The 26,916-nt window shown below is 33.3% G+C and overlaps 3 protein-coding genes across 3 annotated transcripts; all 3 read left to right on the top strand.

The window, feature by feature from the left end:
- Nucleotides 1-900: 900 nt before the first annotated feature.
- On the top strand, nt 901-3,199 carry LOC100790923 (probable indole-3-acetic acid-amido synthetase GH3.1). Its single transcript, XM_003539272.5, has 3 exons — nt 901-1,273; nt 1,411-1,512; nt 1,630-3,199. Exons 1-3 carry the CDS (start codon nt 972-974, stop codon nt 3,005-3,007), a joined length of 1,782 nt encoding a protein of 593 aa, XP_003539320.1. The 5' UTR covers nt 901-971; the 3' UTR covers nt 3,008-3,199.
- Nucleotides 3,200-12,505: 9,306 nt separating this feature from the next.
- NRAMP1B (metal transporter Nramp1b) lies at nt 12,506-15,895 on the top strand. The gene is made up of 4 exons (NM_001357777.1): nt 12,506-13,254; nt 13,346-13,482; nt 13,883-14,535; nt 15,370-15,895. The coding sequence occupies exons 1-4, from the start codon at nt 12,743-12,745 to the stop codon at nt 15,586-15,588; spliced, it is 1,521 nt and encodes a 506-aa protein (NP_001344706.1). The 5' UTR covers nt 12,506-12,742; the 3' UTR covers nt 15,589-15,895.
- Nucleotides 15,896-17,325: 1,430 nt separating this feature from the next.
- Nucleotides 17,326-23,318, top strand: LOC100787745 (aspartic proteinase 36). The gene is made up of 12 exons (XM_006590579.4): nt 17,326-17,743; nt 17,863-17,983; nt 18,996-19,423; nt 19,530-19,686; nt 20,593-20,675; nt 20,755-20,851; nt 20,948-21,020; nt 21,157-21,366; nt 21,564-21,688; nt 21,986-22,087; nt 22,158-22,255; nt 22,817-23,318. The coding sequence occupies exons 1-12, from the start codon at nt 17,472-17,474 to the stop codon at nt 22,986-22,988; spliced, it is 1,938 nt and encodes a 645-aa protein (XP_006590642.1). The 5' UTR covers nt 17,326-17,471; the 3' UTR covers nt 22,989-23,318.
- Nucleotides 23,319-26,916: the final 3,598 nt, after the last annotated feature.

Raw genomic sequence — 26,916 nt, 5'->3', positions numbered from 1 at the left:
AAATATTATTTTTAAATTTAAAAATGATTAACTCTTACGTAAAACTGAGAAAGTATTGATAAATGCTTCTGCATCTTAAATTCCTTGTTTAAAAAAATATTAAAAAAATTAAGCTTCTTTAAAAAAAAAATCCTTGTTTCATTAAAAATATGTTTATGTTATATTTTATACATAATTTATTTATTAACAAATTTACATCCAGGTATGAATGTATAAAAAACTTTAAATTTGTCCAGGTAAAAGTAAATTTTCGATTATTCAGATGTGCGATTAAAATATAAATCATAAATAATGATTTTTTAGTATGATTAGATAAAAGAAAAATTCAATGAATTAGTTAAGTTGAAAGATAGTAAGTAGGAGAAAAATAAATTACTATTAACAAAAAAAATATTGACATGCTTTCATGTGGAATATTATTCTTTTGACATAATCCAAATTGGTATCCTTCATAGAATAAAAACTAAAAGGAAATGGACAACTTAAACGTTTATTACTGCTCTCAATGAGTCTTAATTTAGTCCCTTGAAGTCTTGACTTAGAGTGAGTAAGTTTTGGGCTGTCTCTTATAGAAGAAAATGGGCTACAAGAGGGTTTAAGCCGGCACCCATCGCTTTCGGAGGCCAACAAACCCTGCAAGGATATGCCCGCGTGGTTTGGCTGACGTGTCGATATACTGGGCCCTACCTGTCGGCCATGAAGGCATATACCTACGTGTTCCCGGGCCCACATGTCCTCCAGCCAAGTCTACAACAAAAGTTGGGTTCATCTTTTGTCCCCGAGTTCCGGCATGAGCCCCTCAGCGTCCTTCCAAAACTTGCCAACGTGGCTACCCATGACCTGGTCCATGACATGCACAAACCCTTTTGCCGCTATAAATACCCTTCCCTCTTTCGTTTCCCTTCATTCTCTCTACCCAGCTAAAACCTTCCTCAATTTAATTCCCATTCCCTCTCTCAGAACTCATCATCATGGCCGTTGATTCTGAGGTCCCTCGTGCCGAGAGGAGCGCAAAGGCTCTTCAGTTCATCGAGGAAGTTACAAAAAACACTGACTCCGTCCAGGAGAGAGTCCTCACCGAGATTCTCACCCAAAACGCCGAGACGGAGTACCTCAAACGCTTCGGCCTCAACGGCGCCACCGACCGTGACACTTTCAAGTCCAAGGTTCCCGTCGTGACCTACGAGGATCTGCAACCTGATATTCAGCGCATTGCAAATGGTGACAGCTCTCCCATCTTGTGCTCTCACCCAATCTCTGAGTTTCTCACCAGGTACAATTAATTTTCGCCGGTTAATTAATTAATTAATATTTCAGGCGTATTTATGAGTTACTACTAATTAATATTTATCATATATTAGAATGTGTTTTGTATTTTATGGATGGTGCTTGAATGAATTAAAATTACAGTTCTGGAACATCTGCCGGCGAGAGAAAGTTGATGCCAACCATTCATGAAGAAATGGACCGTCGTCAGTTACTGTACAGCCTGCTCATGCCTGTGATGAACCAGTACGTGTTTAGCGTCATTAATTGCTAAGTGAAGTATTAATTCATGGCAATTATGGTGGTGGTAGTAGTAACTTTTAATTTATGTACTTTTGTTTGTTTCTGCCTCGGATTGCTCAGATACGTGTCTGATTTGGACAAAGGCAAGGCGCTTCACTTCCTGTTCATTAAGGCAGAGGCCAAGACACCCGGCGGGTTAGTGGCGCGTCCAGTGCTGACAAGCTACTACAAGAGCGAGCAATTCAGGAAAAGACCATTCGACCCTTACAACGTCCTCACTAGCCCCAACGAAGCCATCCTTTGCCCCGATTCCTTCCAGAGCATGTACACTCAGATGCTCTGCGGCCTCATCATGCGCCACGAGGTTCTCCGTGTCGGAGCCGTCTTCGCCTCCGGCCTTCTCCGTGCCATAAGGTTCCTTCAGCTCAATTGGGAACAACTTTCCCATGATATCCTCACCGGAACCCTAAACCCAAAGATCACTGAACCTTCCATCAAGGAACGCATGTCCAAGATCTTGAAACCCGACCCTCAACTCGCCGCTTTCATTAAAAACGAATGCTCCGTGGAAAACTGGGAGCGTATAATTGTGAGGATTTGGCCTAACACAAAATACCTTGACGTTATAGTCACTGGAGCCATGGCTCAGTATATTCCCACACTCGATTACTACAGTGGTGGCCTACCTAAACCCTGTACCATGTACGCTTCTTCTGAGTGTTTTTTCGGCCTCAACCTCAAACCCATGTCCGAACCCTCTGACGTGTCTTACACCATTTTACCCAACATGGGTTACTTCGAGTTTTTACCCCATGATGATTCCTCTCCTGTTACTCTCTCCAAGGACTCACCGCCTCGCTTGGTGGAACTCGCTGACGTGGAACTTGGTAAATACTATGAACTCATTATCACCACCTATTCAGGTCTTTGCCGTTACAGGGTCGGTGACATACTCCAAGTAACTGGTTTCCACAACTCCGACCCTCAATTCCGTTTCGTGAGGCGAAAGAACGTTTTGCTGAGCATTGACTCGGACAAAACCGATGAAGCGGAACTGCAAAAGGCCATCGAGAATGCCTCGGAGTTGCTGAAGGAGTTCAATACCAGCGTTGTGGAGTACACGAGCTTCGCTGACACGAAATCCATTCCGGGGCATTACGTGATTTACTGGGAGCTCATGATGAAGGACTCGTCTCACCCTCCAACGAACCAAGTTCTGAACCAGTGCTGCTTGGTGATGGAAGAGTCGCTGAACTCGGTTTATAGACAAGGGAGAGTTGCGGATAACTCTATTGGGCCGTTGGAGATACGAGTGGTGAAGAATGGAACGTTTGAGGAGTTGATGGACTACGCTATCTCGCGTGGTGCGTCGATAAACCAGTACAAAGTGCCAAGGTGCGTGAGCTTCACGCCCATAATGGAGCTACTTGACTCTAGGGTGGTTTCTTTTCATTTTAGCCCAGCTGCACCGCACTGGACCCCAGAACGTCGTCGTTGAAGGAAGCTAGGGTAACGTACAGCAATAACATGCAGTAGTCATGCATAAGATCTAGTATAATAATAAAGAGAAAAAAAATGGGTGACAGAAAAGGGTAGTTGTTCATTGTTGTTGTTATATTATCACTGCCAAACCCGAAAGTGTCTGTATTTGTTGATTTGATATTTCCAATGAGCTTGTTTTTTTCTCTTCTTTTCTTTTCTTCTTTATTATGTCTTTTTTTTTCCCACCTTTTTGGCCGTTCTTTTGTTGAACAATTATGAGCTTTTAACTTTTTTTGTCTGTAAATATAAGTTCAATTTCAAATGGGTGCGGTATGTAATTAACTGTCATTGTCATATATATAAATGTTTGTTTACCCTTAGTATGGAAACCATGTTTACACCCTGTTGTATTTTGGCAATTTGAAAAGACGTCGAAAGCTCAGATGATGGAAAACGTTCATGTTTAGTGGCTGGGTTTGGTAAGAATTGAACTTGTGATGTGAACAATTGTTCCAAATTTTAAGTTATCTCTTTCAATAGGCACTATGCGGGTGTACTTTTGTGCACGTGCTACATATTCTGTCTGTGGCACTAGGTTGGTGTTGGTTTATAATTCGCAGGAAAGTGGATTGTGAAATGTGTCGAGTGCGAACCTGTAGTTTTGGCTTTAAGCTTTTAACGAATAAAAATCTTTTAATTGAGGCATTATGTTCTTGGAAGCATCTCACAAGACCTTTATACCGCACTGATGCGGGCGGTTTAGTGCGTGGATGCGTCAGGGAGCTAATTACTGTCACATTTCACAGTCTTAATATATAATTTTCAATGAATATTTAATTACTTTAGATTAAATTTGGTATCTTTCTAACTAACATCTTTGACTCTCTTTACCCCATCTGATTTAAGGAGGAGGAGGAAAGAAGAAATGGTTCAAACGCACTCTTTCTGCGTTTCTACGGAATTTGAAAGTGTGGTCAACTGGAATTGGAATATGCTTTGAAAATGAAAACAAGGATGTCAAATTCCATATAAAGTGGTTGTTACATTTTAGCTTGTTAGTTAACATATTTGACCATCTTTAACATATTTGACTAATTATCAGTTAGTAATATGCAACACGAGTTGTATTACTGTGAATATTGCTACGAAAGTGGCAGTTATGATTCAATGTTGTACTTGAATGCCCATTAAAGAAACCAAAAGAAAAAGGTACAAAAGAATAATTATATTTAAATATTAAAATCATTAGTGGAGATTAAGATATTTGGAGAGTAACTCTCATATTAACACTATTTTGTTTAATAACTTTACAGAGAGAGATTATTTTAAAAAATAACTCTAACAAGAATAGTTCTTTGAATAATTTAACCCTAATTAAAAAAATTGTACAAATAGTTGAAATGTATGCACTGTTAACTAAATATAATTAGCCATTGATATAATTTTCAAAATAATTATTATATATATCTTAATAAATTTTATTGCACGTATTAATTAATGTTTGAATGATTATGTATAAGTTTTTTTTTTATATTTTTGGTGTATATATTATTTATTCATAATTTATTTATATATAAACAAAAGTTGTATAAAAATGTGATATATAACACCGATGAGCAAGGGGTGGGGGAAGGTCGATTTCGTTATGCACGTGAACGCGTGAAGCATGAGATCACACTTCAGCATTGTTTATACTTATCACGAAATACTGTAATGTTAATATTTAATAATGTTACTCCCAGAGTTTATATTTTTGTGCTTATTTCCTTCAATATTGATCGGATATTCTAACAGGCTGTTTATGTTGGGATTGGTTTTTACGTTGCGATTTCATAGGAGTGTGAAATGAGCTATGGTTGGTTGGCTCGATTAGGTTGATAAATAAGTAGGTTGGGTTGAACGGGTCAGGTTAGCTTGAATAATTGAATTGACAGTTTTATCCTTTTGCATGTCTAGGAGTATTGTTCATTACCTTCAATTCAACATAAGAGGACTGCTGAACGGGGGGAAATTAAAAGGATATGGATATTACTTTGACATGTAGCGGTTTGAACACTGGCTGAAGAGAAATAGTACTATATTCCAACAAGTTTAATATCATTTTCTAAAATTGATGAATTCCGTTAAATCTCTCTCATGGTATTGTCAAATTGGTATATAATAACCCTTTAGGTCGTTTAGGATGCATGTAAGTTTCGTTGATATGACAAGTTGTGGGAAGGTAAATGAGACTGCCATAACTAAGTGACCTTAAGTCGTGGGAGCATAACATTAGCATATATGTTACTTATTGTCACGTTTTCATTGTTATACTGGCATGGGGCAGGATTTTACCACATTCAATTTGTATTTGTTTTACCAACTTGAGATGCTGAGTTGAGTATTAATATATAAAAGGAAATATATAGGCAAACATAAAAAATATATGCTTGCCTCACTAATATATATGTCAAGTTTAATTTGGAGTTGCCTTTGTGACTATAATTTTATTGTTTAATCATCTAAAATATAAGAATCTTAAACATTTATTCAATTTTGAAATCTTTGATGTAATTTTTTTCATTATATTTTTCCTTGCAAAAATATATATTAGGTTTTGTTTCGATAGTTATAAAATCTCATATCAATTATAAGTCATATCAAGAGTCATTTATAAATAACATCTTCTTTTAACTTATCGATATATTTTTTTTAAAAAAAATAGTGACAATGAATCGAATATTTAAATAGATAATATTTTGAATACAAGAGATCTAAACAATGTTTATGGATTTGTAAGATACTTGAAATTGATAAATGTTTGAAGAGATATATACATGCAGTAAAAGTGTTGAATGTCGGGTTAGTAAAATAAAAATGGAATAATAAAAAATATGGGTTCAGATGCTTCTGTATATAATCTTCAGTTTTAAATGAGAAGGCTTCACGCAAGTCATGTTTAATTCAAATACGGCGAATGAAATACACTGTAGTAAAAAGGAGATCATGCCGACTGCCATAATAATAATAGCTTCATTATCCTCGTCCCTCGAAACTGTCTCTCCTTGAGACTGTAGTTTTTCAAAGAGAAATTATACTCTTATATATTTTTAACAACTTTTTTTATATAATTAAAAGATATATAGAAAAAGGAAAATAAAAATAAAATAATTGATATGATAAAAAGAAATTAAACAGTAAAATATTAAATAAAAATCTATTAAACATGAATACAAATAATGCAACTCTTTTTAAACTATCTTGTCACCCCTCCCCCCTCCCCAAATGAGGGAAAAAATAGGTAGTGTCAAAGTGAGGCAAAAACATCTCACAAAATGCTAGCCTTTTTAAGTTAATTGAATAGAACAGCAGGCAACCCTAAATGCAGTTGGTGGTGGTCGGAATAAGGTTTTAAAGTGGTAGGAAGCTGTTAAAGTAAAATCTTTGAATGTCTTCCTGTCTGGTGAAGCTCATCAGTAATCTCTGACCGTTTTCAATCATGGGTTTGAATCTAAAACCAGTAAAGTTCTCACAATAATTATAAAAAATAAACATAGAGTAAATAAAGGCATAGCATAAAGTCGATTGAAGCTAATAGTTATGTAAAAGAGTTTAATTTTTATTTATTAGCAAGAAGCTACTTATAATAAATACATTTAGGACATTAATTAAGAAGTTAAATATGAAAAATATATAATAGTGATCATTTGAGTTTTCTGAAATAACTTTTTCACTAACTAACTAGAGTCAATCTTCCCCTGAAAAAAAAAAAAACTAGAGTCAATCTAGAGGTAGGATTTGAGTAGTTTACTTGAGATTTTATACATTCAAACGTCATGGCTATCATATACAAACACAAAAAAAAAAAGTAAACATTTCACTTTAGAATATAAAGCAAAAAGAAGAAGCTATTAATTAATTAGAAAACTAACAATATATTAAATATGTGTACACAGATAATAAATAATGGATTAAACAAAATTCACTCTCTTAAATTTCTTATTAATGGTTAAAATTTAGGCTAAATTTTAATTTTATCATAATTTTGATTCTCTTATTTCTAAATCAAGACATTTAGTATCTCTATTTTAAAAAATAAATAATTTTGATTATTCCATCATTTAATCATCTAAATTCAAACATTAATTTTAATATAACATATTGATGTTAGCGTAAAACTTATATAAAAAAGGTTAAATAAAAAAAATATCTTAATAAAAATTAAAGATATAACCCTATTCATAAAGAAAACAATAAACCACTCAGTGATTTGTTTTGTTTACTTAACTACAACAACATTGTTTTCTATGTATAATGGTGGTGAATTTCTTTTTTAGCGGCAGCAGGGTGGAGTAAATAGGAGCCCAGAAAGCTCAGGCAGGGCTTGAATAATAGAGATTTAAACTGGGTTGGGCTAAAGCGAGATGATTAGATTCATTAAATTCCAGCTCAGGCTTTGTACAAAGACAAAAATGGACCACGTGCATTATTGTGCTTTACTGGAACTTTTATCCACCTCTGTGTGTTCTTTTGCTTTGCCTCAGACAGCGTCACCTCTTACCTCTTTTCCTTTAAGCACTTGTCTCTTCTTTACACTTATGCAAACAGGGCTCTGTATTTCTCTCGATCTAGAAGCATAGAAAGAATTATGTAGGGCTTTATTATTCGACTCTGTCACTTTTGTAATGTTGTAATGCCGAAATGGTTTTTGGACCACGATACACATGATGCAAGTTTCTGGTAACCTTTTTATGCAATAGTTCATTCGTTTGTGTATAAATGATGTTTGGTTAGTGGATATTTTCTTTCTTTCCTCAGCCTGATGATCTTTTTCATTTTGTACGAGGAAATTATATTTCCTTCCTACAATGCTTAAACTACACTCCTCTTTTTTCTTATTTGAATATACCTTGAAATCAAGGTATCTCTACAAGCTTTTTAGGTTGATTATGAGATCAATCTTCGTAATTTAAAATACAACTTATATTAATACCTGAAAAATGGTCACTGTATATTTTAAAATAAAAAAGAAAAATGAAACATGACTTTAACATCTCTCGGATAGGGGAGTGTTATTTACTTTATTTTTATTGAAGAGGTTCGAGTTATTGTGATTTATAAAGCGAAAAAAAGAGAGAGGCTAAAGTACAAGCAAAACGGCAATGGATTCCAGATTAATCAATCTCCTAGAAAACTCGATACCAGAAGTGACAGCTTTTGAATGGTCTGTAATCTGTATATCAAATTATTTGTTTTGAAAGTACCATAACACCATTACTGCATTACATCTAACTCTCGTAAATAAATAAATAGAACTTATAAAAAGTCCATCACATATTTTTATTAAATTCTCTAATTAAATTGATAACATGTAAATGCTTATCTTATATTATGTCATATAAAAATATTTATGTGTCATCATTTGAATGAGAAAACAAAATTAAAAAGACAAGAAATTTATTTAAATTTTGTAAAACAAACACTCAACAGTGTACAATTAGCTAATTATATCGGCCCATGTTAAACTCATGTTAGGCCTTAGGAAATATTACGTCCCGTACTGTAATGCAAAAAAGTTACTTGCTTCCTTTGGGGCTTTGGGTGGGTTATGCAAATTGGAAATATGCACTGTATGGACTTGTATCCAATTCGACTGCATGTTTGAAAGGGCCTTACTGTTCCACATGTCGTTTTGCTCTTCTCAACCCATCAAGTGTTTGTACTTTTTGAATTCTAAAAATATCTTTGACGAAATTGCAATTTCATAAACAATGGAATCATGCTTCAATGGTGAAAGAAGAGTGTATAGAGGTGAAAAAATAGGTTGGACTAACTAGGCTAGCCCAAACTCACTCGATAAAATGTAGGATTTGGACTTGAAATTTTAAATCTAAATTAAACAAAGCCTTTTTAGCTTGATTTGATCATTCCCTAGTGTAGACTTAGCCCGCAAAAAATGTGTCAAAAGCCTGAAAAATCAGGCTTTAATAGGATTTGGGATTCATTTTAGAGATCCGATAGAATTTAGGGTGTTACTTTGGGCACCAAGCAATTTTGCTAGGACACCCAGCATCCTAGGTGAAAGGGCTAAAATGTCTTTCACCCTATTAATATGAATAGGGCTACAGTGTGCGCGTCCATACAATTCCACCGCAGTGCTTCTTCTTTCTTCGTGTTGTGCTTCTCCCTCCTCGTGGTGGTCTCCTTCATTCTCCTTTTGCTTCTTTGTTTTCCTTCACGGACGTCGTGATCTCCTTCATTCTCCTAGTGGCCCGTGGTTCTTCCTCGTTGCGGTTCTTCTTCTTCCTCGTTACGGTTCTTCTTGTTACTTCATTTCCCGTGCAGTTGTGGTTCTTCTTCTTTTTTTGTATGTTGTTTCACTCCGTTGGTGCTTCTTCTTCTTCCTTCATGGGTGCTGGATGTTGTTGTTTTAGATGTTGTTGATATTGGTTTGATGTTGTTGTTTGAAGCAATGTCGTAAACAAAAATGACATTTTTTCTGGAAAAACCCTATATGGATCATCAATCCATATGTCATACAGATCAACAATCCGTATGGATTGTCAATTCGTATAACTCATACGGATCAGCAATCCGTATGAGTTTTTTTTGTTGAATAATTTTTTTTTCTAAATTTGTTTTTTTGAAATTTTTGTTAGATTGTAAATATATGTTTGTCAATTATTATTTAAATTGTTTCATAGTGCAATGTTGTTTGTAATGTTAGTGAAATTTTATAATTTTTTTGATTTATATGTTAAGTATTGATTTTATTTATAAAAAATATTAGTTATTACTAAGATTAGATTAGATTGCTAAAACTAAGATTAAATTAGATTAGATTGTTAAAATTAAGATTAAATCGGTGAAACGAATAATTTTCAATATTGTTGCATTATATTTGTTTAACTTTTTAAAAAAATTGAAACAAATATTTAAAAGATTTTGAATTTGTTACTTATGAAAAAAATTAAAATCATAATTTAAAATAATTTAAATTTGTTAGTTACAAAAAATATTTAAACGAAAATTTTAAATAATTTAAATTTGTTATAAAAATATTGAAACATAACTTTTAATTATACAATAAATCTGTTAGTTATAAAAAATTATGAAACCACAATTTAAAATTTAAGATATGATAAGATTGTTAGTTTAAGATAATGATTGAAATCAAATTTAAAAATATATTTAATTTGGTAGTCATAAAAAATATTGAAACCAAAATTTAAAAATTAAAATATGATAAGATTATTAGTTTAAGATAATGGTTGAAATCAAATTTAAAAATATATTAAATTTGATAGTTATAAAAAAATGTGGAAAACAAAATTCAAAATAAGATAAGATTGTTGGTTTAAGATAATGATTGAAATGAAATTTAAAAATATATTTAATTTAATGGTTATAAAAAATATTGAAAAAAAAATTAGAATATGATAAAATTATTAGTTTAAGATAATGATTGAAATCAAATTTAAAAATATATTAAATTTGTTAGTTATAAAAAATATTGAATCCAAAATTTTAGATTTAAAATTTAATTATTAATCATTGTATGGTCATGCAGATTTAATTTTTTTTAAAAAAAATTAGAAACATACGGATTGTCAATCCGTATGACCATACAGATTGTTGTGTCATACAGATTGCCGTATGAATCATATGGATTGCCAATCCATATGGTCATACGGATTGATGATCCGTATGAGTCACACAGATTGACAGTCTGTATGTTTCTTTTTTTTTTTTACATACCTCTTATTTTCCAGCGATGAATAATCATCCAACTTCACTGTATCCTCTTAAACAACACACGTACACCACCAAAGACAAAAAACACTAAGAAAAGGAGACTGAAAACAACTTACACTAAGGGTGTGAGATTTTGCAGAAAAAAAAGATGTTGCACAGAAATGAAAAATTAAACCTTTTATTTGTAACCAAAAATACCCATAAGGATATTTTAGGCATTTGCAAAAAATGCTGGGTGTCCCAGCAAAAATGCTGGGTGCCCCAAGCAGTTGCCTTGATTTGATCATTTCCTGGTGTGTACTTAGCCTGCAAAAAATGTGTCAAAAGCCTGAAAAAAATCGGATTGGATTTTCGTTATTGGATTTATACTTGTATTGTTGACCAAGAACCTGCGTGGCCCCAATCTACATTGGATTGGATAGTTCGTTTTGTCACCTCTAAGGGTGCAATCCAAATATAGAAGGAAAACACAATTTTGATATGAAATAACAATTTTATTGTATATTGAATTTGCACCTCCTTATATGTAATGTGGAAATGTATCATTTCCAAATTTTAAAAATTTTTGAAAAATTATTTTCAAATATTATTGATTCCCGAAAAAGTTATAACTTTCATTTTTAGCTCGTATATTTTTATTATTCTCATGAATACAGATGGAAAAACCAATAACGGATTGGATTTTCGTTATTGGTATAATTTGCCCCATTAATTGCTATTTATTTTAAAGTTCGAAATATATTTATAAAAAAACCAAGCACGTTATGAACAAAAGCTATAATACTAATGAAAATGAAAATTAAGTTTATAAATAAAATAAAAGTTTAATTACCCATTTAATCCCTATAATTTTTAAACTTACATTTTTAGTCTCTATAATTAATAAGTGAATTTTTTAATGTATTTATTGACTATAATTAATTATATGGACTAAAAAATATAAGTTTAGAAATTATAGAAACTAAATGAGTAATTAAACCTAAAATAAAAATATTACAAAAAATCATGTGACATTTGTAGAAGATTTTTTATATCACATAATGATAAATTAATGTTTTATCTGGTACCATGGTAATTAACATGTTAGACTTCCTAATAATACCTCAAAGTATTCTGATAGGTTTCTATCATTTAGATATATTATGAGACCAATATTATTGTTGTAAAAAATCATTCAATTTTTTTGTTATTTTCTAATACAAGAAAGTTTTTCTTTTTTAATTTTGTGCCTCTCATATGTCAAAATTCAGTAATTGTTATTTTGATGATTGTTATATTTTGATATGAATTGTTAATAGTATATTTTCTATAAAAAAATAATTAATAGTATTTTTTCAATTTTGAATAATTATTACTTGATTTTTTAGCAATATTTAACCTGATTATTAGTTTAGAATAAAGATAGTAGTATAATTATTCTTTGTTCGTAGATCATCTCATACGTGAAATAGGTGAGAAAAAGAAAAAAATAAATAAAAGTAGACGAATACGAGGTTAAAAGAATTTTAAAGGAACTAGGCAGTTCAAATTAATCTGCACAAGAAGCAGTTTCCATCTACTAGTGATTAATTTTTTAAAGCAAATTTTATGCTTCATTTCAAGACAAAATAAAATATTTTGAAGGGATGAAATTTGTGTAGTTAATAACTTTAACAGTAGAATGAAGATATATCTTGATTATCTTTCCTTATTTTCGTGCCAGACATGTCATGTCAGCTAATACAGTGTACGGGTTCACGCAAGAAACCTTATTCTATTGGAAGAATAACAATAAATAGACAAAGAGGGAAAGGAAAAAATAAACAAAAAAACAAAAAAAAGCAACTGAATTTCCAATCCTGAGACCGCAAGCGCAAGGGTAGTTTTCACTTGGATTCATCACAATAAACTCAAACTGCAGAAATAGACTTTGCTTTTCATTTGCATTGCTACAGTGTCGCTTTACCAAAACGCCAAAATACAGTGAGATTGGTTTTAAAGCAACTCCGGCGTGACCACAACGCCACTTGTTCCAGCCATGCCTCCTGAACAGACCCAACAACCTCTGTTATCGGAGGAGCAAGAAGAGACAGCCTACGATTCCTCGGAGAAGGTGGTGGTGGTCGGAATCGACGACCACGACGGCGACGTGGAGGCGCCGCCGTTCTCATGGCGGAAGCTGTGGCTCTTCACTGGGCCCGGGTTTCTCATGAGCATCGCGTTTTTGGATCCCGGGAATCTCGAGGGGGATCTTCAGTCCGGTGCCATTGCTGGGTACTCGCTCTTGTGGCTCCTCATGTGGGCCACGGCTATGGGCCTTATCATCCAGCTTCTCTCGGCTCGGCTCGGCGTGGCTACGGGAAGGCACTTAGCCGAACTCTGCAGAGAAGAGTATCCCACATGGGCTAGGATTGTTCTGTGGTTGATGACTGAGATTGCTCTTATTGGCGCTGACATACAAGAGGTTATTGGGAGCGCTATTGCTATCAGGATTCTTAGTAACGGCGTCGTTCCACTCTGGGCTGGTGTCGTCATTACAGCTTTTGATTGGTGAAATTTCCCTTCTTTTTCTTATAATCTATACTACAGTTGTATTTCAAATTAATCAATTAATTAACTTCTCTTTAATTGCTTGTTACAGTTTTATTTTTCTCTTTCTTGAGAACTACGGTGTGAGGAAACTGGAAGCGTTTTTCGCTGTTCTGATTGGTGTAATGGCTCTCTCATTTGCCTGGATGTTTGGTGAAGCCAAGCCCAATGGTGTTGATGTTCTTGTTGGTGAGTTTCTCTTGGGTTCAACTATTCACTTCGTCCCTGTACTTCTCCTCATTTTAAGTTTTATTAGTCTCTATATAAGAGGATTGTACGTTTTAGTTTCTACACACTTTTTTTTGTAACTGTTTATAGCCCCTAGAAAGCTTTTGTAGTGCTTTTACACCGCCAGGAACTCTTTTTTATTTTATTTTATTTTAACTTTATGCATGTGTAGGGACTTAAATATTCTCGAATAGGGATTACAACTTAAAATGAAGACAATTATATCATGGAATGGACCAAATGAATAATTTAACGTTTATTTTGTTGATTTGGACATGTGGAAATTTTATTTCATCATGATTAGATTCTTAGGTGTGCTCTTGCTTCATATCTGATATATACTTCAATGTTATCTTTGTAGGTATTTTGGTTCCTAAACTTAGCTCCAGAACTATACAGCAAGCTGTTGGAGTTGTGGGTTGCATTATTATGCCTCACAATGTGTACTTGCATTCTGCGCTTGTTCAATCAAGGCAGGTTGATCCCAGCAAGAAAGGCCGTGTTCAGGAAGCTCTTAATTACTACTCCATAGAGTCCACCATTGCCCTTATAGTGTCCTTTGTCATTAATATATTTGTCACAACTGTGTTTGCTAAGGGCTTTTATGGTACTGAAATAGCAAATAGCATTGGTCTTGTAAATGCAGGGCAGTACCTTCAAGAGAAGTATGGGGGTGGACTATTCCCAATCCTGTATATATGGGGTATCGGGTTATTAGCAGCTGGCCAGAGTAGCACAATTACTGGTACATATGCTGGACAATTTATCATGGGGGGTTTTCTGAATTTAAGGTTGAAGAAGTGGATAAGGGCATTAATTACACGAAGTTTTGCAATCATCCCAACCATAATAGTTGCTCTTATATTTGATACCTCAGAGGAATCGTTAGATGTTCTGAATGAATGGCTTAATGTTCTCCAGTCAGTTCAAATCCCCTTTGCACTCATTCCCTTGCTTTGCTTGGTGTCCAAAGAACAGATAATGGGCAGTTTCAGAATTGGCCCTGTCCTCAAGGTATATTATCTCCTTTATCTGAATTTTGGCCACACTGGTCACTTAAAACATAGGTTTATTTATTTGATAGAAGACTATGAAATGCCTGACTATTTCATTGATATAAAATTGCTATCTCTATCTTCCTTATGGGCTATCAATTGAATAAAACATAGGGAGAGAGGAGAGATAATTCAGAATTGACCTAAGGTATACCTGATTTCTCTTACAATTCGGAATTAGCTTTTAAGAAGACAAACAGGTGGCTTGATTTTACTGTCCTGTCTTGAGAAATATAAGGTGAGATAGTGGAGTGTCCATGATCTAGTTTCACCAATTTCCCCCCTTAGGAAGTTGATCTTCTAAACAACTTTTCCAAAGTTATTATTGGTAATTAAATTAAAGCTATAGTTTCTTCTATCCTTTTTGGTGTATATTATTATTCATCATGAGATTATATTTTCATTGGTTTTTCAATGTGTGACAACGGAGCCATGCTAAGAAGACAAAAATTAGGACCAATGAGTTTATATTTCTCTACCTAAAGCTAATGAGAATGGCTTATGCTTTCTGAAGTTGGTAGTTTCAACAATTCCTTTCTTGTCCCCCTTGTTTCTTTTCTTTTTCTTTTTTTATGTTTTCTTTGGGTGATTGGTGCTGCTTGTTACTTTCTATATTGAAAATGCTAAGACTTTATTGTTTATTAGATGCTTTGACTTTTTGGCAAGTGTCTTAAACCTAGCTTCTGTGGACATTGGATGTATTTAGATCAACACCCCTTTGCTCAATCTTCTGCTTTGTTTGTTTGGATTAATTGTGTAATAGTCATAATTGTCTTATGATGAATGGATACAGATTATTTCCTGGCTGGTGGCTGCTCTAGTGATAGTGATAAATGGCTATCTATTGCTGGAATTCTTCTCCTCTGAAGTGAATGGGGCAGTGTTTGCCACTGTAGTGTGTGTATTAACAGCTGCATATGTTGCATTTGTACTTTACCTTATTTCACGGGCCATTACCTATACACCGTGGCAAAGTTTAACCCGATCAAAGACAGCTACCACAGAGAGTTGAGCAGTCAAATTCCAATTCCTGAAAACCATGGAGTAGGAAATGCTTTGCAGCTGAAGGCTTTCACAAGTACTTTTCCTCGATTTTTTTAGGCATACTCATGCTTGTTAATTTGTAGAAGAAATTATGCTGAGGGCAGTGGTACCTTGTTGGTTGTCATACTTCAACAAAACAAGTCAATTATGTATTTGTATTTCTGTCAAAATTCGATGCATAATGCAGCTGTTAGCATGCCTTGGATATTGAGATAATGTAGTGAGATACCTTTTAAAACTAATGATGTTCAAACAGATAGTTCCCCTTATTGTTCTCTCTGGCTCGCCCTATCCACTCTATTTGGGATTTCTTTTAGGTTGTGGGTGGAATATATGCTACTTTGCGCCCTAATTTTGACATAGAAGATTGTGGGAGTGTAGTGGGGATGTGACGGTGCATCTACCCCCAATATGATGCCATTTCCACCCTTCAGTCCATGTCAATTGCAGCAATAACATTTCTTTCAATAAAAAAGGCATCCGAATGAAGCTTCCTTATGATTTATATGGCCCCACAAACATGAACCGAGATACATTCATCAGTGACAGAGCAAACAAAGTCTGTACCTAAAATTTCATTAATGGAAACTGATATTTAACAGACTGATATTTTTCACCTTGGCATGCATTCTCATTCAGAGTAGTTTTGACAATATAAGAAACCAAAAAAAATACATCCATAATTACAGTACCAAGAAAGCCTACATCTCAGAAAAAACAATTGAAGTGTTTCAATCCATTAATGATTTCCATTTCTCAATCCATTGAAAATGGAGAAATAAGTCATTCATCCCTCAAGTAAGCTTCCTCGCCCTTTCTTCCTCTAGTCAATCCGCACATATAAATGAGAATCTTCCGGATATTACAATGATTTTTATCTCCTTGCAGTAAAAAAAAAAAATCTCCTTGAAAGCAAAGTTTAAGTTTGTCCTCGTTGATATTGATATGTATATATATATATAAAAATTCAACCCCATTGATATACGAAGCTTCCATTGTAATCGTATAAAATGTTTTATATAATTAATAACAAAAATAATTTTAAAATATTTTAAGCAGAATAAAAATAACAACAAATATTATATTAAAATATAATAAATATTTAATATTTTTTTTTGAATAATAATATATTAAATGTTGTTTTAACAACATTAAGACTCTTATAAAAAATGATAAACACAATTTAAGAAATGAAAAGCATAAATCATATTTTTACTTGCAGTGCACTGAGTGCTGTAAGAGAATCCCCGTTACGTTTTATATTATTATTATTATTTTTACATAATTTAGATTTATATTTAAATATTTTTTTAAATGAGTCTTGCTTATTGTATTTTAAAGTATTAAGTAAGAAATATTTAATACATTTTCTAAATATTTTCAATTATTTAAAACAATATATTCTGTCAAATGTTTCTCTTCTTTTCTTGTTTTTCTCAAAAAGCTTTTTTTGTTTTACTTTTCATTTTGTTTTTTTTTAAATTTTATCATATTTCTTTATAAACATTATTTTAATAAAAAAAAATTGCAGACTAAAATAGATAAAAAAAAAATCAGAAAAATAAAAAATGCACAAAATAACAGTACATTTAAGCCTTAATTACCTTAGAAGAAGTTATCCATTCCCCATGGTTAGGCAATTGATAGTTAAGCTAGGTAACGAGAGAGATTATTAAGTTAAATTAAATAATAAAAAAAAGAAGCAAAAGTGGACATTGTTGAACACCGGATAGTTTGACTTCCCTCCTTTCTACTTTGTGTAAATTGAGACTCGTTTTTTCTCCATCGGGTCTTCACTTTTCAGTTCCGGTCTCGTTTCGATCTGCGCCACCGCTCAGACCAGTTAGACTCATGGCGTCGCTATGGACTCAACTCATATCCACGGTGTCCTTAATTCTATCCCTTGCGCGGTGGGTTGCTGTCTCCGGTGACTCCGGCAACGTGTTACTCTTTCCAAGTCGTCATCACGAGGGTTCTCGCCCTGCCATGATTCTCCCCCTTCATCACTCTGTTCCCGAATCTTCCCTCTCTCACTTTAATCCTCGTCGTCATCTTCAGGGATCCCAGTCAGAACACCATCCCAACGCTCGCATGAGACTCTTCGACGATCTCCTTCGAAACGGGTTAGTCTCTTTCACTCCCTCGCTTCCTCTACGTCCCTTCCTCTTTTTTTTCTTTTTCAAATTAATTTTTCACTTTTTTGTTGTTAATTATGTGTGTTTTGGGAAATTGGATGGAGTAGGTATTATACGACGAGGCTTTGGATCGGTACTCCTCCGCAGAGGTTTGCTCTTATTGTTGATACGGGGAGCACTGTCACCTATGTTCCGTGCTCTACTTGCAAACACTGTGGTAGCCACCAGGTAATGCTTCCAGCTGCTACCCGTACACGTTTGGATCGATAAATTAATGTTTATGTTTTTATTGATTATTAAATTTGTGTAAAAAAGCTGCTATTTGATTGTGGATATGACTCGTGAGTATGAAAATTATTGAGATGCCAACTCGACAAGAGATATGACTAGTATGGTCCTTATAAGGAGTAAGGGCAATTCTCACCTTGCAAGCGGCTTTTCTTGAGATGAGTTACGCCTTAAATTCAAATTCTAAGATGGTATCAAAATTTACTATAGATTTGTTATTGGGCTACTTTTTTTTTTTTTTTTTTTATCATCAAATGTTAATTGTTAGTATTGTTAGTTTTTGTTAGCAAGAGGGGATCAAACCCTCAACCTTTCTCCTCTTTCCTTTTTCCTTAACCATCCAACCAATCTTATATCTCCTGTTATTGGGTCACTCATTTATCTAAACTCTAGATGTCTATTGCTAGGCATGAAGGTGTTGTTATTGGTCTGCATTTGTCCACACTTTGAATGTCTAGTCTTGGGCGTGAGTGGCCTAAAGGGGTGTGTTGAGATCTCACATCAATTAGAGATATAACCAATGTAATTCTTACAAGTCTTGAGCAGTTTTGTGGGGGTTGAGTAGCTCAAATTCTAAGAAAAATAGACACATAAGGGGTTATATGATTTTGTTTATACTTATACACTTGGCGTGCTTTGTATATATGTGAAAAGGGAAAAGTGGAGTGAAAATTGATGACGAGTTCAGACACAACATAAGTCTAAACCCCAGATACTCAGTTTCATTCTTATTCCTCCAATTTTCACTTCTACCAACTGCCAAACACTCCTTTAATGTTGTGTGGTAGACTTCTTATGCCTCTTGCATGTTTAGTTTGTTCAGAATATCATTTATTTCATCTTGAAATAGATGTAAAAAGAATGATTTTATTTAGAATTTATTGTGCCTGTGCATGTGTATCTCATCTGATTTATCTGAAGTAGATTTGTGTGCCCAATTTTATTTTAACAGGATCCAAAGTTTCGGCCAGAAGCTTCAGAAACCTATCAACCTGTTAAATGCACATGGCAGTGCAACTGTGATGATGACAGGAAGCAGTGCACATATGAGAGACGGTATGCTGAAATGAGTACTAGCAGTGGGGTCCTTGGTGAGGATGTTGTATCCTTTGGAAATCAGAGTGAGCTTTCCCCCCAACGTGCTATTTTTGGCTGTGAAAATGATGAGACTGGTGATATTTATAATCAACGTGCTGATGGCATCATGGGTTTGGGCCGTGGAGATCTAAGTATCATGGACCAACTGGTTGAGAAAAAGGTGATAAGTGATGCGTTCTCACTGTGCTATGGTGGAATGGGTGTTGGTGGGGGTGCTATGGTTCTTGGTGGCATATCTCCCCCAGCTGACATGGTCTTTACACATTCAGATCCTGTTCGAAGGTGTGTGTCAAATTTCTTATTTTATAGATATGAGATGTCATGCATTTTCTTAACAAATGCATTTGATTAATCTCACACATTTACTCTAGTTTTGGGATGGCGACAGTCCATATTACAATATTGATTTGAAGGAGATACATGTTGCGGGGAAGCGACTGCATTTAAACCCAAAGGTTTTTGATGGGAAACATGGAACTGTCTTGGATAGTGGCACAACTTATGCATACCTACCAGAATCTGCATTTCTTGCATTTAAACACGCTGTAAGTTCTTTCCCATAAATATTACTGTAGAAAAATTTAAGCTACAATTTTTAATCTTTCCTATTTTCTAAAAACCTTTACTTGTTTTCCAATATGTGAGTCTTGTCATTCATGTGTTATGAGGTGTGGAAATAGAATACAATTGTTAAAGGATAGGTGATAAATGGAGTTGGAGGTTTTAAGTTCCTTGAATTATTTATTTTATTTTTTAATTTAGTGAAGATTTATGCAATGCACTTTGGCAAAGTTACTTGAATGCTTTGATAAGTTAACTTTACTTTTCAGTACAATTGTAAAAATCATTGGATGGTTGTTTGTTCATTACATCTCGTTAAAGGAATGCCAAAACTTTATGCTGTTTAACCTTTCTGAACAGATTTCTCTTAATAGTGTAGTACTGTAGTTGAAGGTGCCCTGAATCATTGTTGATTTTCTCTATTTGAATAGGCATATGTATGCCATATTGGTTATTGGGTATTCTATGATATCTAAATACTTGAAGTTTAACATGCTTCGATTTGCATGTCTTTTTTTTGGGTTCTTTACTTCTTTTGCAAAGTCTCATTGAGTTTTCCAATCAATATGTGATACAATACAATATTACCAGTCTTTGTTAACCATTAATTTCGGAACAGCACTTAAGTGATGATGCTTTAAGATTATCACTTACAATGTTGTATTTAGAAAATTCAATTGTATAGTCAAATGTATGTGCCATGTATCATGGATTCATGGAGAATCCTTTTTGTTCTCTCATCATCATTTATAGTTTTGTTTATTAATCATTTTATTTTTGCATCATAAATCAAATATCCTGTTTGCAATATAAAATCCAGTACTCTGTATACCATGTAAATTTAATCTTTTATGGCTGATGACTAAGATTATGTATTTATCTGAATGCAGATTATGAAGGAAACTCACTCTTTGAAGCGAATAAGCGGTCCAGATCCACATTATAATGATATATGTTTTTCTGGTGCAGAAATGTAAGTCTGGCATTATTAAGGAGTGAATGTACACACGATTGCTGCTTAATTAACAGTTTTGAGTTTACTTGTATTTCAGTAATGTCTCTCAACTCTCTAAAAGCTTTCCGGTGGTTGAAATGGTATTTGGAAATGGTCACAAGTTGTCACTGTCTCCTGAAAATTACTTGTTTCGGGTTAGTTATGTAATAAAATCATTAGTATCTTTAGTTGTGTTTCTGGGTTAATTGATTTTCTTATCCCTATTTTTCATGCGGCTGTCTTTGTTGAAGCATTCAAAAGTGCGAGGTGCGTATTGTCTAGGGGTTTTCTCAAATGGCAATGATCCAACTACTCTTTTAGGAGGTATATCTTATTTAGTATGGGTAATTTCATGCCATTTCATACTTTCACTCTTTTGAAATATTGTTCCTCTATGATTTTTGTTAGAGTTATGGGTTTGTGCAATACTTTAGTGATCATCATTCTTTTGTTTGTGTAGGCATTGTTGTTCGTAACACTCTTGTAATGTATGATCGTGAGCATTCAAAAATTGGTTTCTGGAAAACTAATTGTTCTGAGTTATGGGAAAGACTACATGTCTCAAATGCCCCACCACCCTTGATGCCTCCTAAATCTGAAGGAACAAATTTAACCAAAGCATTTAAGCCCTCTGTTGCTCCATCTCCATCACAGTATAATTTACAGCTAGGTATTATGAGCTGCTGATATTCTATTTTATTTTAAGGAATACAGAGATATCAAATTCAAACATGGATCAGATGTCCACATTGATAAAATAGTTCATTGTGTTTTTTATTTTATTTATTTTTCAGATATTTCTGCCATCTCTTTGGGATTTATATGCTCACTGATGGCTAATCTGCTTTCATTGACTTAAATGTGCAGGTGAACTCCAAATTGCTCAACTAATAGTTGTAATTTCATTTAACATCAGCTACATGGATATAAAGCCTTACATCACAGAATTGACTGGACTCATTGCTCATGAATTAGATGTTAATACTTCACAGGTTAGAAAACGGTCACTGAAGTGCAGAAAATCTGTTTGCATACTTGCATCTTTAATTATAATCAATAATTTTGATGCAATATAAGGGTTTAATTAACAATATTCATAATATAACATTGGCAATCTCATTTGGATGGTGTGGGTTGCGATTTGGGTAGAGGTCATAGATTTTAGACTTTTTGTCCTGTGACAACTTTCCAAAATACCTAGAAAACAATATGCATGTTTGGCTAATTTTTCCCTGTTGATGTGTTTTTTTACTTTATGATAATAACATTATTTCCTGGAATGCTCACAGGTTCACTTAATGAATTTTTCTTCTCTTGGAAATGGTTCTCTCTCTAGATGGGTCATAACACCAAGGCCATATGCTGATTTCTTTTCTAATGCTACTGCAATGGTAAGTGGACATTTGTGCATTTGCATTTTTGTGAAGACTTCCCATTTAATGGTGATTTTCAATGTAACAGAGTATGATTGCCCGACTTTCTGAACATCGTATGCAACTTCCTAACTCATTCGGAAGTTACAAGTTACTTGAGTGGAATGCTGAGCCTCCACTGAAACGGTAAATTTTTTCTTGAAAGGAAAAGAAGTCAGAAAATTTTCTTTCCTACCATCCTTTACTTGTGCTTGCATAACTTCCTGTTTTATTATTTATATTTCATGCAATACTGAGGTACCTAGTTTTACACATTCAGATTGGTTGCAAAATCTAATGCCCTAATCTATTAAAATTCATGCTTGAGGTTACTTGTGTTCCTTTCTGCATCTGATATTTTGTAAAAACACATGCCTTTTCACACTTATACATACCAATATTCATGTATTTATATAATTTTTATATATATGTTTGTGTGCATTTGTAGAGCATATTAGGTGAAAATGAGTGAGAACCAATCTTGCTTAACAAAAACAATACATATATAGTTAAGAATAAATTTTAATAAAACTAATGTTAACTATCTATATATGATTGTGTAACTATTAGAATCTATGATTCATACAGAAAGAGAGTGAAATTTAAGATGTAATAATGATTTGGTGGAGAGAAAGACACAAAAAAAGATGTATAAATCGTTGTATGAATTATTGCATGTGCATCACATTTCTTTCTGAAATGATGCAGGACTTGGTGGCAGCAATATTATTTGGTTGTGGCTTTAGCTGTTTCGCTTACATTGGTTCTAGGAATATCAGCCTTAGGAATATTCTTAATTTGGAAAAAAAGACAGCAAGCTGAGCACTCATACAAGCCAGTTGATGTAGCTGTTCAAGAGCAGGAACTTCAGCCATTATGAGCTTCGTTTGTACTACTCTACTGCTTAATGGTTTGATGATTAGTGTGGCTGGCATATTCGAGTCCATCAATGCAAGAGCAATATACACAATCATATAGACATACAACCGATCAAGATTTTGGTTTCTAAGAAATCGAGTTGTTTGTCATGATATAATGAAACCCTCATAGATGTATATAAAGAATTCTTTAGAAGTTGTATCATTTGCAAACGCAATTTTGTTTTGTGGTTATTGCAATATAGCAGTGAACCAAAAGGGGGGTAGCTTTAGGTTGAACTAAAATTTCGTATAGGGTAATGTTTATATTTTTATTTAGTTATTGCTTTTCACTTGGTTTATTTTCTTATTTTTCTGTTCACGTTTTTTCTAACTTGAGAGTGTTATTATTGTATGTGGTTCAATGAAATTAATCCTTACTCTTGTATCGCAGTCTATTTACTAATCATTAGTATTTTAGTAACACTAAAATTATATGATGTGGTTATAGTTGAAGATAATGATAGGCAACCTCATAGTTATATAGTTAGGAGAATAATCAGAGTTAGTTAGTTGTGGGTTGAGATAATTAGAGAAACAATCATGTTGTCTATAAATAAGAAAAAAAGGGGTTGAGAGGGAGATTTTATCTTGTGATTTCAGAGGAAATTTAGGTCGTTGTGGAAAAGTCGTGGCCTCTCAAAAGTCCTTGAGAATCATTTGTAGACTGTTTTATTAATAGAACTTTTTCTCTCGATGATTTTTGTTGAATTTCAATCAATTAACTTGAAATTGAATAATTTCTCAGTTTTAAACTTGAGTTTAACAGTGAAAAAATATTTTAATATTTAATAACGAAGAAAGATTAAGTTGCTTTAAGAATAATTCTAAAAAATTTATTTGAATTTTTTTATCATTTATTTTTTTAAAATTTAATACTTAAGATTAATTATTCATTACAATCTTTAAATTTTAAAATTATTCTTGGACTAACTTTTATCTCTCCTTAATAATAACTTATACAAATTTGTGGTGCAATTTCATTTGTCTACTTAGATTTGAGACCATTTGTTTAAGGAAACAAAGATTTGAGGAATATTTTTCATTTTTTACCGCAACGAAGCAGCGCTTGGCCAATCTTTATTTGATAGACTTGGACTGCAGCTTGTTCACGAGCTCATTTGTTTTGTCCCAGAAAATTATTCTTGAACATCAATTACATACATAATTTTTATATTGGTTAACGAACTACAAATTTTTTATAAGCAATTTGCATTATTTGATTTTCATCCTGTTAACGTACACTATTAACTTTCTGTCAAAACGTACATTATTAACTAAAAAACTATATATCAACCAACAATGAGTCTAAAAATGATATTCAAATTCTGATTTGCAGAGATACATCCACTATCCTTTTACACCGGTATGGTCATCGTCGTTACGTCGTACAAATAATCCCAATGGAAATCCCAATTATTGTTTATCATCACATGATTACCTAGTTATATGAACACTTGGGAATTGTTTTAATTTGCTTGAATTATTTCTGTCAGACTATTTTTTTTTCTATTTTTCTATTAAAAGAAAAAAAATGGTAAATAAATGTAAAGAATTGACTTTATTTAAGGCTAGGCAATTGGGAAAAAACTGTAAGCTCCTTTTTTACCAGTTGCCCTTGGTGGCTAAAAAGTAAATTCGTTGAGTGCGATTTTGGCATTGATCGTTTCCTCCTGGCGAAGGAAACTTAGGAAAGGGAAAAATGTGAGTTCCGATAGATTTGCGCTTAAAGAAAAATCATCTACAGCACTCTTTAAGTCTTGTCCTTAACTGAAAAAAAGACATTACCCCACAGCAAATAAATTTGTGGTCACTGGCCAGCCGCAAAACAAATTTATATGGGTGCAGTGCAGGTAAAAAAATAACAGAAATTTTCCATATCACACGATAGTGAAAGCTGACCGTGCTTTTAATTCTTGTAAGGCATGCCTATATGTCAATCGGCCAAACACGTGCAAATAAAATGATGACCTGCATTAGCTCTACCAATAAGGCCTTTGGTGGTCACAGCCATTTTCTGTGGCTGGTAACAAAGTAGTATACAAAACAAGGCCTTGTCAATTATCACTGACATATATGATCCGAGGGGGTTCTCCGAATTAGTGTGGCAAATCTCTAGAACTTTCATCTGAATATCTGCTTCACTTTTCTCATTCAGAGTTAGAACGAAGAGAAAAAGTTAGCACCCTATGATTGCTGAATGTGCAAGCTGGCGCCTGTAAGTTGGTTGAACCTTAATTGCATACCATAAAAACGACGCATAATTATATGATAAAGTTAGGTCTACCGTCTACTCGAAGAAAACAAAAACAAAGTGTTGAATAAAGTTAGACGGGGGCTAATGAAAAAAAAGGCACTTGATTTCAACAGATAGACACTAGAAAGATTCATTTAGTTGTTGTCAATACTTTTGGTTGATCTAATAATATTCATCTAAAATAAACTAGTGCATATTTGGGAATCCGTAACGAACGTTCACCATAGGAGTCCCTTTGTATCTTTTGAAGCCAAATGATGTTTGGAGGTGTGAACAGTTTTCCAAACATGCTTCTAGTTGTTTTGTTTTGGAATGATATTAGGGATGGACAGTATTGCCCGAAATCGACCACATTCAGCAACCACTTAATGCCAACTCTATGCTTTGGCCTACTCCTTAAACATGAATCTTCAAGAGTAACTCCAAGAATATTTCTTCTAAAATTATTTTTTCATTCTTCTCATTTATTTTCTTAAAATTTAATGATTATAATAAGTAATTAATCTTAATCATTAGATTTAAAAATAAAAAGTTATTCTTTGGATTAACTGAATTTTTCTTCACACAGAAATTATGATTCTTCTTGGGAGAATATTATTTCATATGAGAACAAAAGAACAACAAATAGCAACCATCAGATTAAAGTTAAAAAAATAGATGATTTAAATTAAAATATTTAAAATTTCAAAATTAAAATCTAATATATCATTAAATCTTTAAAAGATTAACCAAACATAACAAGCAAATTTATAGAGATTTCAATTATCACTTTTTAAAACATCTCATTTAATCCATTACCATTATTATAATCACTATTATAATTGTCACTATCATTATCACCATCATCAATTGTCATCACCGTCGTCGTCAACTGCCACCATCTTTGTCATCATGACCTTCATCACCTCCACCATGACATATCACGAACGTTGTCATCACCATGTCATCAACTGTCACCACCATCGTTGACGCCAAGATCATCGTTGTCGTCATTACTGTCACAATCACTATCAACGATGATGATGGCGGTCCTACGGCAATGGTGGTGACAACGACAACAACAAAGATTCTAACTATGGAGGTGATGGTGGTCATGGTGATGATATTGTATTAACGATAATGGAATATTTTAAAATGTAATTTGTTTGATTAATCTTTTAGATATTTAATTATTATGTTAGATTTTAATTTAAATTTTTAAACATTTTAATCTCAACTATTTGTTATGAGCCGTATATATATATATATATATATAAAACTTGTTCTTATGATATTACTATTTATACATTACAGGTATGAGCACTTTCATATATAGATGTGGCAACGGATAGACATGATCGGAAGGTGAGTTGCTAGAGTAGGAGTGTATTTGATTCTCTTTATTCCTTTAAAAGATGGGATAAGTTTGGAGATCAAGTTTTTTCATGCATTTTTGGAGATCAAGTTTAAAAGTAAAGATTAAAAAAATTTATGTCAATATTTCATCCCTTTTGAGTTTTTGGGCTTGAAAAAATCTATGAAGAATTTATTTTACATTTTCTAAAATGCAATTTACTTATATATTTTAAAATAAATTATATATTAAATTATTAACTACATTTTAAATCTAATAAAAATTAACAAAAGAATACAAG

Source organism: Glycine max, chromosome 11 (genome assembly GCF_000004515.6).
Source record: "Glycine max cultivar Williams 82 chromosome 11, Glycine_max_v4.0, whole genome shotgun sequence".
Classification (NCBI taxonomy): Eukaryota; Viridiplantae; Streptophyta; class Magnoliopsida; order Fabales; family Fabaceae; genus Glycine; species Glycine max.
Note: the sequence above shows the minus strand (reverse complement) of the source record. Positions and strands in the feature narration are given on the sequence as shown.

What these genes read in the sequence shown, in the direction of transcription:
- NRAMP1B (NM_001357777.1), top strand. Translation starts at nt 12,743, where the DNA reads ATGCCTCCTGAACAGACCCAACAACCTCTGTTATCGGAGGAGCAAGAA. An exon ending in TGGTGTTGATGTTCTTGTTG is followed by an intron (nt 13,483 to 13,882) that starts GTGAGTTTCTCT and finishes TTATCTTTGTAG; the next exon opens with GTATTTTGGTTCCTAAACTT. An exon ending in GAATTGGCCCTGTCCTCAAG is followed by an intron (nt 14,536 to 15,369) that starts GTATATTATCTC and finishes GAATGGATACAG; the next exon opens with ATTATTTCCTGGCTGGTGGC.
- LOC100790923 (XM_003539272.5), top strand. Translation starts at nt 972, where the DNA reads ATGGCCGTTGATTCTGAGGTCCCTCGTGCCGAGAGGAGCGCAAAGGCT. An exon ending in ATCTCTGAGTTTCTCACCAG is followed by an intron (nt 1,274 to 1,410) that starts GTACAATTAATT and finishes TTAAAATTACAG; the next exon opens with TTCTGGAACATCTGCCGGCG. An exon ending in CTCATGCCTGTGATGAACCA is followed by an intron (nt 1,513 to 1,629) that starts GTACGTGTTTAG and finishes CGGATTGCTCAG; the next exon opens with ATACGTGTCTGATTTGGACA.
- LOC100787745 (XM_006590579.4), top strand. Translation starts at nt 17,472, where the DNA reads ATGGCGTCGCTATGGACTCAACTCATATCCACGGTGTCCTTAATTCTA. An exon ending in AACACTGTGGTAGCCACCAG is followed by an intron (nt 17,984 to 18,995) that starts GTAATGCTTCCA and finishes TTATTTTAACAG; the next exon opens with GATCCAAAGTTTCGGCCAGA. An exon ending in TTTCTAATGCTACTGCAATG is followed by an intron (nt 22,088 to 22,157) that starts GTAAGTGGACAT and finishes TCAATGTAACAG; the next exon opens with AGTATGATTGCCCGACTTTC.